Raw genomic sequence first — 16,795 nt, 5'->3', positions numbered from 1 at the left:
AGAATTTGTTCTTAGGAAATGGTCTATTGGCAGATTATGGCCAACTTATCACATTTCAAGACACTCTCTAGAGGAGACACTGAGGCTTCAATAAAATATCAAGAGACCTCCTTCTGTCACTAAGGATGCGGAGGTTAATTTATCTCCTTGGCTGGGAGAGACACCTGTTCCCCCCTCCCCCAAGCTCTTCCTCCCTTCCCTAAAGCACAGGAACAGGTATTGCCTTGAACTTGAACTTACAGTTGACTCTTTTTTTGACTCACAGTTTAAATCTCCAAGGTCCTTAAACATCTGAAGAAGTCCACATCATTCCCGTGGCTACTGAGGCAAAGTGATGGGAGAAAGAGAGTTACCTCCTTTGAGAAGAACTATTTTTATTTTATTGTTGTGGACTCATTAAAGATTTTTTTTCCCCTATTGAGTGGGAACAGATGAGGGAGTGGGGGCTGAAGGGCAAAGCCCTGGTTCTCAGTGTCTGCCTTCCATTCTCCCTGCAACTTTGCCCCAAACGGGGTTTCCCCAGCCAAGTATATCTGTAATAAAGAGGACAAAAGGCAGAGGGCAGCTCAACCCAAAGGCCAGCTCTGGTCCTGGGGTGGGGGTTGGAGCATGTCTTAGTCTTGATCACTGTGGCTCACAGGAAGCTCCTATACCCCAAGCTTCAGCTACCACTGAGGGCAGTTCCCCCAGGCTCCTCTGGTTCTACTCAGCCTGAATCCATGGCTCATATTCCAGGCTGGAGAAGAGCTAACCCCTGACTCCTCGAACCCTGCCCTAGGAGTCTCCCCCATGGGCCCTAATAGTTCTGTGATGGTACCTATTCACGCACAATCCTTCTGCCTACTGTCCCCTGAAGACCCTGTTCCACACTTGCAGCCCTAGGGATAAAGCCCTGCTTTTCTATATGCTGTGAAAAAAAAGACAAAATCAGTCATTTACAGGGCCTCTTTGATTCATCTGGAGCAATGAGCTCAGAGGAGGACCAGATTTAAGCGACTGACCGCTAGGCCTGAAGTCATGACGTGCTGCAGGCAGAGGGAAGGGACCCCCCACCTCTCTTCAGCACAATGAAGGGATTGTGGGGGGTGGGGCTGGGAGTCAGAGAGTTTTACCTTTGGCAGAGTGCACCTCACTCCGTGCCCCATATTTTAGGCAGGAGAAGAGGCACATGCAAGTTCTCACCAAAGGCCTGCCATGTACTGAGGGGGCAGACCTGGACTCGGGGGGCCTCAGGAGAGGCTCCCAGCAGGCTCCTTGCTTCCCCATCCTATTCTCCGCCCACCGGGCCTGCAGGCCCCTGCCAGGTTCCCTGTCTCTCCCAGAGGTCAGAACTCAGATCCAGCCGCATCCACTCGACTGAGCTTGCAGGTTTTGTCTCTCACCCCGGCTAGGCCTCCGCGGGCTCAGTTCTTTGGGACTCGACGGGAACAGAGCCTGGGCCATCTCTGGCTGCGCGAACTCCGCTTCAATATGGCTGGAGGCGAAGGAGTTGGAAAGGGCTGCCTCCAGTCCGCGATCTCGGGTTATCAGAACCCGCTTGCAGCCGGCCGGTTGCGTGTCCTGCGCCTTCTCGCGGCAACCAACCCTGGCCGTAGAGACGGCGGTGGCGCAGAGGACCTGACCTTTCTGGCGCGAGAGGAGAGCGCTCTCTAAGCTGCCAGGAGGGGGGTTCTGAGGTTTCCAACTTCTCCCACCCAATAGCAGCCCAGACACCCACGCATGCCCCTCAACCCGGTTTCCCCCTCCATTTTGTGCATTGTCCGCAGACCCGCAGCCAGAACAAAGCCCCCAGCAGTGGTCTCTCCATCGCCTTCGCGAGCTCTTGTCCCTATCTCCCCTGGGCCAAAAGGCTCGGAGCTTAAGTCGAGCGATCTAAGTCCAACCCCCCCCCCCGACCCCCCGCCTCCCACCCCAGCGCCGTCTTCTTTCCCTTAGCCCCAGCCGCCCTCAGCCAGAGCCAGGGTACTACTCTGCATGCCAGCCGGGCCCCTGCGCGTGCCAACCTCCCATGCGCCCCGGGCAGCCCCGGACCTAGGACCTACAGCCGAGTCCAGCGCGGCCGAGGCACGGGGCGCAGCGAGGCCGAGCTTGCTTTCCGGCCCCGGGGCCGGAGACCCAAATTAGGCCGCCTGGGTCCGCAACGTGCCCGGCTCGCTCTGGGCTCCCTCGGATCCCACCCCACCCATCAGGCCGGGGCTCAGAAAGCGGAAGTATTTGGTGGAGAAAAACACGGTTTCTTTTAAGCCCGTCTCAGAACCCCTTTTAGAGCAAATGCTCCTGTCAAGTTTTATTTCCCGTTGCAAACCACCTTCCACGCTGCCAAGAATTAAGACCGGGAGAGATTAAATACCCGATTATTCTCGTGGGGAGGGAGGGGCGGGAGCGGAGAAGAGGGACCCGCACCAAGACTTTCGTTGGACTCGGTTTGTCCGCATCAAATAACGCCCAGAGAGACCCGCGAAGGCGCGCGCGGTTGGCGGTGACGTCAGCCTGCAGCTGCGGGGCGCCGCGCGGGGCTGGGGGACCTGGGCCTTGACCTCGGCTAGCGTCCCACTGCACGCCCCCTCCGGCCACTGGCCGTCCGGGCGAGGCAGGCTCTCTGAAGCTTTGCGCCTCCATTTTGAGGAGAGTGTTCTTAGCGACGCGCGGAGGATTCTGAGCCTCCTCGGCCCACGAGGGGCGCGGCATCGGGTGGCTTCCCGGATCCGCTGCGGCGCCTCTCCCGCGCGTCCTCGGTCCCTGCACCGAGGGAGGGGTAGGGGGCGGCCCCCGCGCCGCTGCGCGACGGCCCGCCAAGGTTCGCACATCCCCAAGGCCTCGCCCTGATGACCGCTTCCCGGTGGATCCAGCTCTTCGGCGGCGCGACGGAGCCAGGCAGAAATGAAATCAACTGTGGCGAGGCCTTGGCTGCTTCCACGGAGTTTTTCTGTGCCAGCCTCTTTTTTTTTTCCTTCCCTTGAAAATCAAATTAAAAATAGCAAACACCTTTCAGACATTGGTCAGGAGCTAGGTAGATGCGCTAGGATTGAAACAGCCGATCAGTAAGTGGGTATTTTCATAAAGAATGAAGCCGGCTGTTATTTACACGGCGGCCTGGCGGATGAGAACTTAATTATTGTGTGCGTGTCCTAAACCGAAGCATAAATCTCCCCAGGCCTCTTGGATAACGTTACATCTCTGCTTATGAAAAATGGAATGTGAGCAACTCGCTGCACATTTCTCTGATTCTCCAGGTCTTGGGCTGCTGACACGCATTCGATCAACTTTAAAGGAATGCGCATAAATCAGCGAGCCCCTAGCGTCTCCTCCATAGAAGTTCGCAAATCCGGAAGGGCGCCTCTGAACCCACCCGGTCTGGCGCTTAGCAGTCCTGGGCAGTCTCCGTCTCCGCTACGAAAGAAACTCGGGAATTCGCAGAGGGGAGCGAGAACCCGCATCCTCACCAAACCCTCCAAACACACTCAGCAGGATGTAATCCGCACATATACGGTGAAATGTGTCATTAGCTACCTGCACACATATGTTATCCTCCTCAGCTGAATTTCGCTGCCTCGCGAAGTTTTAAGAAAATATCTCAAATAGGTTGAATTTTTAAAAAGAATAATTTTCTGACCCTTTCTTGAAAATTTTAGTTTTCTGTTAAAAACAAAAAAACCCCGCCAGTTTAAATAGATGGCTTAAGCTCTGTATCAGGCATAAATAGTAGTGAAATACAAAGTGGCATTTTACAATCATCCACTTAAAATACCTTAATAAATTTGACAGTATTAAGAGCAGATGGAAAGAGTAGTTTTTTTAAAGTCCCATATTTACAATTTTAAAAAATGGTAACATGACAGTCCATTACAGGATTAAAAATCATTGTTAATTTGATAGATGGAAATGGTGTCTAGTTGTTTCCATATTATAATTTCTTACTCTGAAAGTGTATCCCTTTTGGGGAAAAAAAATATACTTGAATCAGGGATTCAACAACGCTATCCCAGTGTCTGGCATTATTCCTATATGGCGGTTGGCATCCTCCTGGATGTCTGTTTTCTAAAGGTTTAGATTAATTGGTATTTGGGTATTAGGGAACCATCACACTCCATGCTTACTTCAGGTTATCTGGTAGATCCATGAGAATTTTAAATAAAAGGTAAAATCAACATTATCAATAACTGTTTCAGAAGAGAGAGAAAGAGAAAAACAACCTCTGAAATATCTTCTGTCATTAATTTCAAAAACTGAAGGGAGGAAAAAAAAAGAAAACTACTTTACCCAGAGTTCCTGCAGTGGCGATGGCTTGTGAAAAGGGTGGTATTCCTGCTGCAGAGCTGCTGTTGGCCTTCTTCCTAGGGCTGAGGCTCAGAATATTTCTTAGATCTAAAGAAAAATATCCCCCATCAACAGAAGAGTCCCCTTTGGAGCTGTTCGTAAACACACAGTTTGATCCAGCTTTGAGGGGATTTTCCACCACTTTAAACATTTTGGGAGAAAGTTGTTACTCTGGCTTGGTGGCAGCTCATTTAGAAATGGAGTGCTGTAGAACAAGATGTGGGGAGGTTGATTTGAAGCACCATTTTCATTTGTTTCCACAAGTGGAGTGAAAATCCTCAGGGCAGCAAAACTTGATTGCACTTCACAAGACCATTCCATGTGTATGTTTCAAGACCATGCTGTTTTTAGACAGCTTTAGAGATTCTTTCTATAATTTTCCATCTATAAAGGAGTTCTAAGTTTTCAGGTTGGAGAAGTTTCTGTCAGCGTCAGCCTAGTTTGTTATCAACTGATATTATTTTCCATAAAATGATGAATAAGATTACTCGGTTCACAATTACTTTCGTCTTAACATAAAGATAAAATTCACCTCATTTCAAAATTTTGCATCCTAAAGATCTTGGTCCCACCAACATTTCAATGCATATATGCACAGCATAGCATGGTTTTGACAAAAACATCACCTTATGTGTATATTAAATATAGAAACATACATATGTATTAGTTATGACTCTAAACACATCATCCAATGTGTCATTAGGGGTCAATAAGTAGTACATATGATGGTTATTGCCAGTATAGTTTTGATGGTGGTTGTTAATATTAAATGTATATATTTCTTCCATAAATCAAATGGCAGCTTAGAAAACATCAGTATAAGATTGCACACCACCCAGGCACAGCACTCGACTCAGAGCTATCCAGGATAACTCTCCTTCTGCATCCATATTATGGTCATTTTATAGATATGAGACCTTTAAGCTCTCCATACTGACCTCTTAGGAGGTGAGTTTCTTTGAATTTCTGAAATGTAACTCTAGAGCTCTAGAGTTAGCAAGGCATCTGAAACTTTTTATTTACTGTATAGATCCCTTACAGCTCTAGATAGGATGGTAGACCACCTTGGAGGCTGAGGGCCAAGAAAGAAAGGTTATTTAAGAACACCTCTTAGACTGTAACAAAAATGTACAGCTTTAAAGCAGATCTGCAGAAACCTGATGCAGGGGAAGCTGCTATGAATACAAAGCAAACTTGGCCATTAAAGAAAAGGAGGAAAACTTCATCATGTAAGGTACATTTTGGACCTCAACACTCAAATCACCTTAAATTACACCATCTTAGGTCATCAGTAATTAACGATACTCTATCTGTACAGATTCTACAAATATATATACAAGCACACACAAGCAGTAATATGCAAATGTATACATGTATACACATATGATATATATTCACATATATACAGGCACATGTATAACTTACATATATTCAAATTTGCTCCATCTGGTGCCAAAGAAATAAGTACTAAATCTCTAAAACAAGGAGTCAAGGAGGTAAGACCTTTTGATTCCCTTGAAGCTGAAGAATTACAAGGAAGCTTGTCAACGCGAGGTGGCGCCCTTGATCTACTAATCCAGCTGAGGCCAATTCATGAGCTGTCAAAAGTCAAGGTCACAAATTGTCTTTTTTCATCAAGGTCAAGGTTTAAGGCCTTTCCTAGTCCTGTCATTTCAACAAATATCAAAACCTGCCCTTTCAGACACATGCAGACCCAACAGCAGATTTTAAAATACGACAGCCTGGGCATCACTGATACTAAACAACTGGTTTTCATTTTCCACAGGGAGCCTGGGAATTTATACTATGTCCTCCTCCTTTCTTTTCTCTTCTTTTCAGAATACCTGACACTTTAACCTTCTTAAAGCACTTATCTAAATTTTTAGGATTTTAGTTGTGAGGGATTTCTCCCTTTGCTTAAAAAATTTGTAGCAAAAAAAAAGCTGAATAATAATAGAAAAGAATGGTCCTTGGTTTGTATAGGACAAACCACCGGCTCCTTTTCTTTCTGTGAAGTGCATGTTTAGCATAGAAAAATAATGAGTATTTTCTTCAGATTTTAATGAGTGTCTATTTTATTAACATAATTAATACCATTATATCAACTATCTACAGGTCTAAGGCTTTTTAAAAACTATTATTTTTAGTAGAAATATTTGAAAAGCAGGTGCACAAATACATTTTCACAGTGTGCTGAATGTCTTTATTTACAAGATAGCATTTTATAGTGAATATGAACAAAATGAATGTGCTGGTTGAAATAACTGTTTGATTAAAAATGTGCTGTGAAGATGAACCCCTAAAGTTTCTAATGCAGTCTCATAACACAATAAACAAGGAAAAAATACTAATCCCTTAACAGATCAAGAATATAGAATGTAAACATCTAAATATTTCAGGGGGAGTGGATTTCCGTTTTGAGTTTTCTAAAAATAAAAACAAAATATTTCTCTAGCCAATGTTTGTAAATATTGGGAAATATCAATTTACGTGAAAAATTAATTGTATTCAAACCAAAGGCCACCATGTTAGGGTGGGACCTCTCAGAAGATCTGACATAAAGTGAATTCTGTGGATTATCTGATGCTTTAAATATTTTTAAACGTATCAAATCCTTTGAAAAGTAGATTATATTGGGGCAGAAAATATTGTCCAAATGCCACAAAAAAAACCTTGTCATAAGCAATTAAAAATTATTTTCAGAAGGACATTCCCAACCCGGGGTTCTCCTATGGCCTCAAAGGCTCACTCCGATGGTTGTATTTACTCCCAAGACAAACGACCCTCGGAAGAGCTTTCTCTCCCTTTGCCCCTTCATAGTAAATAGTCCAAGATCATTATTTCAGTACCTTCTTCTTTCCTTTCTAAATCTATACATGACGTGTTTTGCAGAATATACAACAACGGTAGGAATTTCACTAAGATTTACCTGAGCAGTCACTTAACATGCAAAGGGGATGGTAATGGTGACCCAGAAGACAAGCAGATGTTTACAACAGCCTCTTGCATTTGTAACCAACTTTCCGATCATTGATCATTATCACATAACATAGTGTCCTAAAATAGAACGGTCACATAAATACTTACAAGATTTCAGTAAAAGGGTAAACTTATCTGAAATTGCGTATTTGGGGGGCTGATGTTTGACTCTAGAGTTTGTCATTTAATGGTCTGTCGGAGTTGGCGGGAGAACTGGCAGTCTTTACCATTTCTTTAAGTTTTAAAAGAGTTGTAGATTCCACAGGAGAAAGAGATCCCCCTTAGAAAAGCAAAATGCCAGTGTCTCTCTCTTTCTCTTTCCCGTTCTTCAATTATTATTAGTATTATAACCATTATCTGGGCAAAGCAACGAGTTCTGAAGAATTTCTTCAAGTTGCTCTCTAGCTCCACTTTTAATCCATTAACTAGTGGTCTTGAGTTTGTTGATAACTTTTTTCTCTTTGACCCTTCTATTCTGGAACCAGATTGTAACCTGTCGCTCCGAGAGATTCGTCGTGGCTGATATCCGCCTCCGTTTGTCCTTGGTAATGAATTTGTTTGTAGCGTATTCCCGTTCGAGTTCTTTTAATTGCACTTTGGTGTAAGGGACGCGCTTCTTCCTCCCCCGCCTGTAGGAGCTGGCGTCTGAGGGATGCGAGACCACGTCTGGAAGATAGGGAAGAAGGCAAGTTAAAGAGGCATCGGATCCAGGCCAGGACACAGGCGACAGCTCTCTCTGAGCCACCGCCTTGCAGTGCCCGGCTGCCCTTTGCCACCCGCTGTACAATCCAGCCCTTCTGCCAAAACCTGGAGGGTCAGTGGGGAGGGTGGGAAGTTCTGTACTGAAATGAAATCGCCGAGATCCAGTTACTACCCCAGCCTGGGCCACTCTGCCCGCACAGCGGCGGGGCTTCGCTTGATCTCCTGGCCCAGCGGCTAAAATCTTAGCCTCCAGGCTCAGGGGACAATACTTCCATTCCTGATTCCTTTCTATATCGCCAAAGCCCCAACACTTGATGCTTCTACGCTGAAGACACTTTTGAGAGAATGAATACGGGCAATTTGATAAACCATTTCCAGGTCAATTTCCCATCCTTAAAGTCCATGTCAGGGGCTGGCGAGGGCGGAGCGCATAAGGCGAAGGAAGCCAGCGAGGGTCCGCACGAGCTTCTTCCCAGCCATCCCTCACCCAGGGAGAGCCAGGACCAGCCCAACTCCAGGGCAGTGAGGGCAGAGCCAGCCTGCCAGGGTCGGGCTCCTAGGGGTGCAGCACCACTAGGACAGGCCAGGGAGAGAGCAGAGGGGCACGAGGGTGACCCAGGAGCGAGCGGAGGAGAAGCTGGGGCGGAACCGGAGGACCGGGGCTGAGAAGGGGGCGCCATTTACCGGGCAGAGTGGACTTCCAGAGGTGGGGAGGCTGCGCCTGCTCTTTGGGGCAGTACATTTGGCCGTTCCAGCCGTTGGGCAGCGCCCAGGGCTGGTAGCTTTCCATGGGAAGACCCAGGGGCTCGTGGCGCGACTCGCCGGGGCCCCCGAGGCCCGGCACCACCGGCATATCCAGGTAGCCAGGCACGGGCTGGTGGTGGTGGTAAGGCCCGGGTGCGTAGCCCTGGTGGTAGAAGGCGAACTCCTTAGCGCGGGAGCTGAACTCCTCGGCCGCGGGGCCGGCGGTGTCCATGTACTTGTCCGCGAAGGCGGCGGCGGCGGCGGCCGAGGCGGGCTGCGCGCACGACTTGATGGCGTTGGGGTGCGGGCCCATGCGCGCGCAAGGATAGTAGCCGCTGCCGAAATAGCCGTAGGGCAGCGCTGCGGGCCCCGACGAGCTCTGCGCCGCCGCCGAGCAGGGACTGCACTGCTTGGCGGCCTCGGCGCCTGCTGGGCCCGCGGGGCCCGGTCCTCCTGAGGACGACGCCGCCGCCGCCGCCGCTGCAGCGGCGGCGGCGGCGGCAGCGGCGGCGGCGGCCGACGGGGGCGCCTCCCCGGGCGCGCTGCTGTAGGCGGCCGCGGCGCCGGGCGCCAGGGGCGCCGGGTGCGCCATCAGGTTGCGGCACTGGTTGGCCGCGGCCGCCGCCGCCGCCGCGGCCGCCGCCGCCACCGAGAAGTTGCCCCCCGCGGCCGCAGCCGCCGGGTGGGGGAAGCCCCCGCCCCCGGCCCCAGCCGCCGCCGCCGCTGCCGCCGCCGCCGCCGCCGCCGCCGCCCCTTCCATGTTCTTGTTGAGCTCGTCGGCCACCAGGCCGCCGCCGTTGTCGTAGAGAAACATGACGGTGGGCTCGATCCAGCGGGGGTGGAGGAGCACGGAGGCTGTCATAGCACGAGCCGCATGGAGAAGACCCCAGTGGCGCTGTTTTAAAAAGCCCCCAAGAAGTGAAGAGCGCGCGGCGCGGGGCCGGGGCCCGAGCGAGGGGGGCGGATCGCGCCCCGCGGGGTCGCGCCAGGCGGCCGCCCATTGGCCCGGCCCCCCCCCTTCCTCCCGCTCCGCCCACGGCGTATGCAAAGCGGGCGGCTCCAAGCCCGGCTCTGCCCTGTACACTCGCCGTCCCCACCGCCGCCCGCGCCGTCCCCAGCGCCAGCGCCCGCCGCGCGGCCGCGCACCATTCACCCGGGGAGAGGCGGGGGGTGCGGTAGGGTGGGGGCGGAGGACATGGCGGGCGGGGAGGAGAGGCATCGGCGACTTCCTCGCAGTTCGCTTTCCCTTCCCCTCTCCCAGTGGGGCTCGGAGCGGCGTATGGTGGGGAGGAGACGGGGCGAGATGTTGGGTGACAACCAGAGGCGGTGGGGACAGGTCAGGTAAATCTGCGGGCATCTGGGGACGGTAAAGTAGCGCGGCGCAGACCAGGCTGGGTGTTTCCTGGGGCCTGTTGCGCCGTTTTCTTTACAGGTATCCGCGCCCCTTTCTGCAGCGTGACGCCTGCACGGACACTTGCGCTTTCGGCTGTCGGCTTCGACAGCGTCGCGATTTGGCTCTTTCCGGGGAGCCGTGGCGGGGCGTTTGCGGATGCGCCTGGCTCATGAGTCCCAGGACATTCCACTGGAAAGCTCGGACTGCATGTAGAAGCTTTCTCCCCTTCTCTGTCCACAGTGTCGGTAGGCAATCTCCTAGACTCGCCTTTAGGCCCACAGGCTCCGGATGACCCATCACAATGACACACGGACATAAGCGCATACACAACCAAGTGTACTTTGGTGTCACACTCACACATTTATATACAGACTTTGTTCCTCACTTTGTCCCAGTAGCAACTCTTCTTCCTCCAGAAGCTTTGAGATGGAGAGACCGATTTCTGAGCATCGTTTTTCCGTGCTCCCTTGTCTCCGGCCAGTCTGGCCTGTCTCGGAAGGAGTTTAAGAGGAACAGGCCCCAGCTGGGTGCTGAGTTGCGACTCTCTTCTGGGGTTTAATGAGGCTTCACAGAGCCTGGGCCGGAGCTGACTCTCCAGGCACCTGGGCACTGTCTATCACACTCTGTTTTGGGACAAGAGAAAGAGACTCTTTGGGGCCATTTCACATCTCCCTCCCCACCTTCCCCAGGTAGGACTGGGGAAGAGCCCTGTCTCCAGCCGGCAGAGAGGATGCCTGGCCCTCCTCTGTCCATGAACCAGCTGAAGAAGCCTTTTGCCCTCTGTGCCTGGGGAATGCAGCCCTTTCCTGAGAGCACGGTGGGGTGTTGATGCTGGAAGAGCCAAGCGGCCACCACATTTTGGTGAGGAATTCTGGGGTCCTGTGCCTTCGGGATCATATACTTCCATCTCCGATTGTGAATGTTGTGAGTTGCTCAGATGCCCAGAAAGGGGACTTGCATTCAAAGTGAAAGTGGGTGCATTCTATCGGGACATGAGGGTTGGGAAGAGTGCTAGACTCCCATCCCAGGCAGACTGGTGAACAGCCAGGCTTGGACCTGCCTCCTGTTTCAGCTTGCAGACTCAGCCCTAAGCTCAAGGCACTGTGAACATCCCCACTCCAGTCTGTTCTCTAAAGTTTCTGGTCTTCCTGAAGTGTCCGAACCAAGGAGGCTGAGCTCCGGCTTTTATCCACCCTGATCCTGGGTTTGTCCGGACCAATGTAAGTGTTGCCCAATAAAACCTTCTATGACGCCCCCCCCCTGCCATACACATACCCAGTGTGCCCTTTCCCTCCTGCCTTTTTAGTAGCTCCGGGTAAATATTGATTTGCCCCCAGTTTACCTCCTCCCTGGCTTGGCCATTTGCAGCCTAAAGAACCAGCCCCTGTAGGGACTTGATTTTTGTGTTACTTTCCGGGCCGTTCACCCCCCTTCCTTCCTCCAAGTGGCATTGTAAAACTCTTGATGACAAAGAGACAGGGTAGGGTTTGAGGCCCCAGTTCCCAAGGACTTGAGGGCTGTTTTACATACAGGTCAGACACTGCTGGAGGCCAAGGTCAAGTTGAAAGTTGCAGTCTAGCCATGGTGAGAACTGCCCTGCAAGCCTGGAGACTCCGGCAGCTTCTAAAGGAATACCGCCCACCTCCCCTCACTCCTGATTCCTTTTTCCTTTAGAGTTCCTCCTGTTTCTGGTTCCGTTTAGTTACCCAGGTTTTTTTTTTTTTTTAAACTGCTTTCTCGGAGTTTTGGGGGCAGTGTTTACAGACTCTTCTTCTCTGCCTCCGCCCTGCTCTTGGCCGGAGCTTCGTGCCTCTTCTGTCTTCTAGCCAGACCCAGAAAAACGGAAACACTGCTCTGAGAGCCCCCACCAGCCGGCGCCTGTGCCAGCTCACCTCTGGCCATGGCATGGCGCAGCTGCCTGCCGGTGCACACCGCGGCCAAGGCCAGCTCCACATTCTTCCCTCACTCTCCCCAATTCGCCGGAGACCAAGCTCTGAATGCAGAGGAAGGGTCCCAGCTCCACAGACTGCCAAAGCCAACTGGGTCCCTCCTCACCAAAAATGGTGAGACAGGATTTCATTTTTTCTGCTGGGGAGCCCCAAGCAGGTTTGTCTGGGAGGGACGGCACTGAGGGGAAGACTTTGGGTTGCATCTTGAATTAGGTTTTGCTACCCAAGCTTGGTGACCCCGCTAAGGAAGGGCTTCAGGCAGCCCTGAATTATTTATTGCGCTTTGAGGTGGATCTTTAGTGATCAGGTTATGGGGATATTTTTTTTTTTTCTAAATATCTGTATCAACTTTTGAAAACTCTTGAGATGCGATTACTTACGGGGAGGCAGCCTGCCTGTTTCCTTCTTGTCTTAGATCTCAATCTACATGAAGTGATTTTTCTACCAGACAACTTAGTGATGTCCTGGCATGCCTTCACTGTTTTTAAAAGTCTGCAGGTCCCATTAGATATTGAGTTATATCTAGTGGAGATGGTTTACAGAATTTGGATTAGCTCTGTAAATAATTTTGGTTTTCCAGAATTTCTCCTTACTTTAAAGAAAACCTCTTTCTCTCCATCTTCTTGTCCATTGCTGAGGGACCTGAGAGATGCATTATAAGTTCCCAGTATTGTTTCTTAGCCTCTTAGTCTTCCAGGCAGCCACCAAACCAGCTTGCTGGAAGAGGAAAGGTCGGAGGGCAGTGAAGAACTGGAGAGCCTTCTGGGAAGCAAGCACAGACTCTTTCCAATGGCAAGGTCAAGACTCTCTTGCCTGCCCAGCTCTTGGCCCAAACCTTCTTAACTGTCCCTCTGCTTTTTTTGCGGGGGAGGGTCTACCAGGCTCAGGAATTCCTGTGGGATTGCAGGGAGATGCCTCAACTTGAATCTTGGCAATGACAGTTTTATCATCAGACCCTTTGTAGGCTAGGCTGGGAAGCCAAGGCACCCACTGGGTTCTGGAAACAGCAGATTCATAGCCTATTGAGCAAGAGGGCGGTAGAGTGGAGGTGGGTTTTGCTCCGTGCTCCCTGGTTTCCTTTAGAGGGGCCCTCAGTGGGCAGCAATGGCAAGATCAGAGGCCAGCAGCTTTTGTTCCAGAAGTTGCCATATCCTTTCTCTTACCAGCCCCTTGGCAGACATGGCTTCAGACCTTCTAGAGCAGGCTGGGGTGCCCTGAGGGGTTTTGGTTGCTCTGGAGCTGAAGAAAAATACCTTGGCTGGGTGTTATTTTGGGGGAGGTGTGATGGGGTGATGGGGCGGGGGACTCGCTGCCAGCCTGGGCCATGAAGCCCTGGGTTCCCAGGGTTGGAAGAGAAGAGGACAAAGGGAAACCCAAGTATTAATCGAGTTTGATTTTCACTAGCAAATGAAATTTACCTGCTCTCACTTTAACTCCGAGGAGCCTGTCAGCACTGCTCTCTGGCACTATTTCTCTGCATCCATCCAGCATTAGGATAAACATTCCTGGGTTGGTTTTAAAGACACTTTGTATTTCAGGATATTCATGTGTTTCTAATGTATCCAAGCAGCTTTACGAGCTGCATTTGCAGAAGATCTTAACCCTCTCTCTCCCAGGGCACAAGGGATAGGGGCTCAGAGATAATGGCAAAGGAAGAAAGACCCAGAGAAGGGGAAAGGGCTGAGGAGCTGAGGCTAGCTAAGAGAGAAACAGAGAAAAGGAAAAACACTTGAACAGGACAGCACTTCCAAAACTGTAGTCAACTGGACTTTTTCAGATGCAGGTGAGGAACAGCTTTGTTCATGGTGGGTTTTGTGGAAGCTGAACTCTTCCTTAAGGAGAAAGTGTGGGTTTTCAAGAAATTTGGGCCAATGCTGGCCAGTAGGCAGACAAATGGCATGTCCTGAGTCACTTGCTCAAGCTTTAGGTTTTTGTGTGTGTGTGTGTTTTGTATTTGACACATGAATAAGGCAGCACAAGGCCCAAGGTGATAGGAACAGTGTCTGGCTGTGGGAAGTCACTTGGCATTGTGGTGACCAAACGCTAACATGGTGAAAATGGGAGGGTGTGCAAGGTCTAAGAAGATCCACAAAGACCCCTACTTTGTCTTGAAAAATAACCTCATCCTGTGAATTTTGAGGAAAGTAAGGGTTTGGAGGCAGCAGCTGTGCCTGGTGGGTTCTTTCCGGAACCAGACCTTCAAGGCCACCAGTGCCCAGAGCGTCAGGAAGGACCCCACTTCCCGCACTGCCCTTTTTAGTTCTCACAGAAAGTCCCTGAGCAGGGAGAGGGGCACCATCCCCGTTTTAGAACAATTAGTCCCAAGTCTCCCAGGCTCCCTTGAGGACCCTCTGCACAGCGCCAGCCAGCCAGCGGCGCCCAGACTCTGCAAGTTTGATGCAAACTTGGGAGTGAAGGTGGAGTTCCCGCCTCTGAGACCGGCCGCCTTCGGGCTCAGGATGGATGGGTGATTCTGCCCAGTGGCGGTCGCCTGGGTGACGATGAGGCTGAGTGCTGCCTGCCCCCCGACGCTGCCGCCGCTGCCCGGCTCTTGACTGGACCTGGAAACTCAGCCTCCCCTTAAAGGACCGAAGCCTGCGCTAGAAGCAGAGGGAATCCGGAGAAGCGCTCCTCGCAGGGAGGAAGCGTCTTCGCGCCGTCCTCAGCTAGCTGGCGGACTCCGGGACCCACGCCACCAGGGGAGTGAGCTCGCCGTCACCCCGCCGGGCCGCTGGGAGAGCGCAGAACGGCCGAGGAATCCCGGGAGGTTGCGGCGGGAGTGAAAGAGGCGAGAGATCTCCGTCCCGACGCTGTCCGTACGGCCTTGCCACAGCCCAAGAGAAGTCCCACCCGCCGACCCCCACCCCCTTCCTCGCTCGAAGCTCACTCAGGCCCCACAACAAAACAGGAAATCGGCTCTTGCGGGGGGGGTGGGGGGCTGTGGATTCATTATGTCAACAAATACACTGAAGACATTCGAACGTTTGAAGGAAACAGGGGCTTGGACAGTAAACCTGGCCCCACGGAGCCCCCAGCTTTCTCGCCGAGAAACCGGTGCAGACGACCAGCGGCCACGCGGCCTGGGCCCGCGGGAGTTCGCTCCTCCCCAAAGACTCCCAGGTCCCCGACCCGGGAAGCAAATTCTTGACGCATCGAGCAACTAAGGGATGAAACTCACTAGCACAGCCACGAGGAAGGGGAACTCAGAACAGAGAGGTGTGATCAGACTTTTACAGACAAGGTATATGCTGTAATCATAAGGATGCGTGTGCCTCATAAGGCACTCACAGATTCACGCATCAGTGAACACGGACATCCAATGTCCTGTGGGTGAAACGCAGGTATCCTACCAAGTCCTGAGGAAGAATAGTTCACCCTGTCCGACCAGTCTGGTGACATATTTCGGGGTGGCTGGCGTCTCCCTACCCTTGCTGATTTTTCCATCCCCTCACCATTCCTTTACCCGCCGCCGTTTTCCAAATACACCTGTCCCCAGGGGAAGGCAACCCCCCGATTGGCATTTACCTGGTTTGGATGTTCTCCCCAGAAACTCCGGCAGGCTCTGGGGGCCGCGCCAAGCCAACCAAAAACGCCGACATTTCTTGTGGCTCAGCCGCCGCTCCTTTGTCCCGCCGCTCTGGCCCCGCTCGGCCCAACGCTCAGGGAAACGAAGCAGCTCAATAAAAACTTTTGATATTAGTTTTTATGGGTATTTACACTCTGTTCAGAGGAGCTGAGTACGGAAGCTCCATTAATCAGCCCCAAACCTCGGGTTTGGATACTCAGTTTATGGGTTGAGAAAGAGAGATTGCCGGAAAGAAAGCGTGGGGATGGCCGGCTGATTCCGGAGAAATGAAAAAGGGAGCAAGGTCGTTTACCATTCTTGAAAAACGGAGATTAAAAGGATAACTCCAGGTGCTACCCGATGGACTACGTTTTTATTTGAGCCCCCTGGCAGGGATAATTTTTCCACCTTTGCCTAACACATCAAAAAAAAACTTTTTATTATGGAATTTTCCAAACAGAGAGAAAAGTACAATGAACCCCTATATACCCAACTCTTAGTTTCAACCCCTATTATCATTTTGCCTTTCATGTTTCACTGTTCACTTCCACTCTTTTCTTTTTCCTGGAGTAGTTTAAAGTAAATCCCTGACATCACATCATTCCACTCCCAACATAGGATTCTGAAAATAAATTTCAAAGTTGAACAAAATTACTTAACAAAAGGAATCCTTCCTATGTCTGAGGGTAAGAGGTCAGTGTGTTTGAACTTGAATTGTTCTGATTACAATCTAGAAAGAACTTGAGGGTCCACCAGAGAAAAATCTAGATAAAGAAGGAGTGTGGCTTGTGGGGCATCTCGCCTGAATTTTTATGTCTCTTCATCAAAAATACGTATGTAAACACTTATGTTACCCTTTTCCATAAGCATGTCATCCTTTAATTGAAGATTTCTACTGCTGCATCAGGATTTGGGGGAGAGATGAAAACCATGCCTCCGTCCTTTCTATGTCCTAAATTGACGTATATTTCCTTCTCATTGGGCAAATAACTATTTCTCATTTCAACACACCGCCTCCCCTTTTAGAAAGCAAAGAACGATTTCTAATGATTAAGGGAAAGGTTTTCTGGGTTGATATATCATCGCAGTAACCACAGTTTTCAAGAAGAAATTCAATTCTGTGTATTTTTTTAAAATCTCAACAGT

The 16,795-nt window shown here is 50.8% G+C and overlaps 1 protein-coding gene across 1 annotated transcript; it reads right to left on the bottom strand.

Moving 5' to 3' along the window:
- Nucleotides 1–7,717: 7,717 nt before the first annotated feature.
- On the bottom strand, nt 7,718–9,604 carry HOXA13 (homeobox A13). Its single transcript, XM_068973385.1, has 2 exons — nt 8,683–9,604; nt 7,718–7,962 (listed from the first exon to the last, which is right to left on the bottom strand). Exons 1-2 carry the CDS (start codon nt 9,602–9,604, stop codon nt 7,718–7,720), a joined length of 1,167 nt encoding a protein of 388 aa, XP_068829486.1.
- Nucleotides 9,605–16,795: the final 7,191 nt, after the last annotated feature.

This window comes from Capricornis sumatraensis, chromosome 5 (genome assembly GCF_032405125.1).
Source record: "Capricornis sumatraensis isolate serow.1 chromosome 5, serow.2, whole genome shotgun sequence".
Lineage (NCBI taxonomy): Eukaryota > Metazoa > Chordata > Mammalia > Artiodactyla > Bovidae > Capricornis > Capricornis sumatraensis.
Note: the sequence above shows the minus strand (reverse complement) of the source record. Positions and strands in the feature narration are given on the sequence as shown.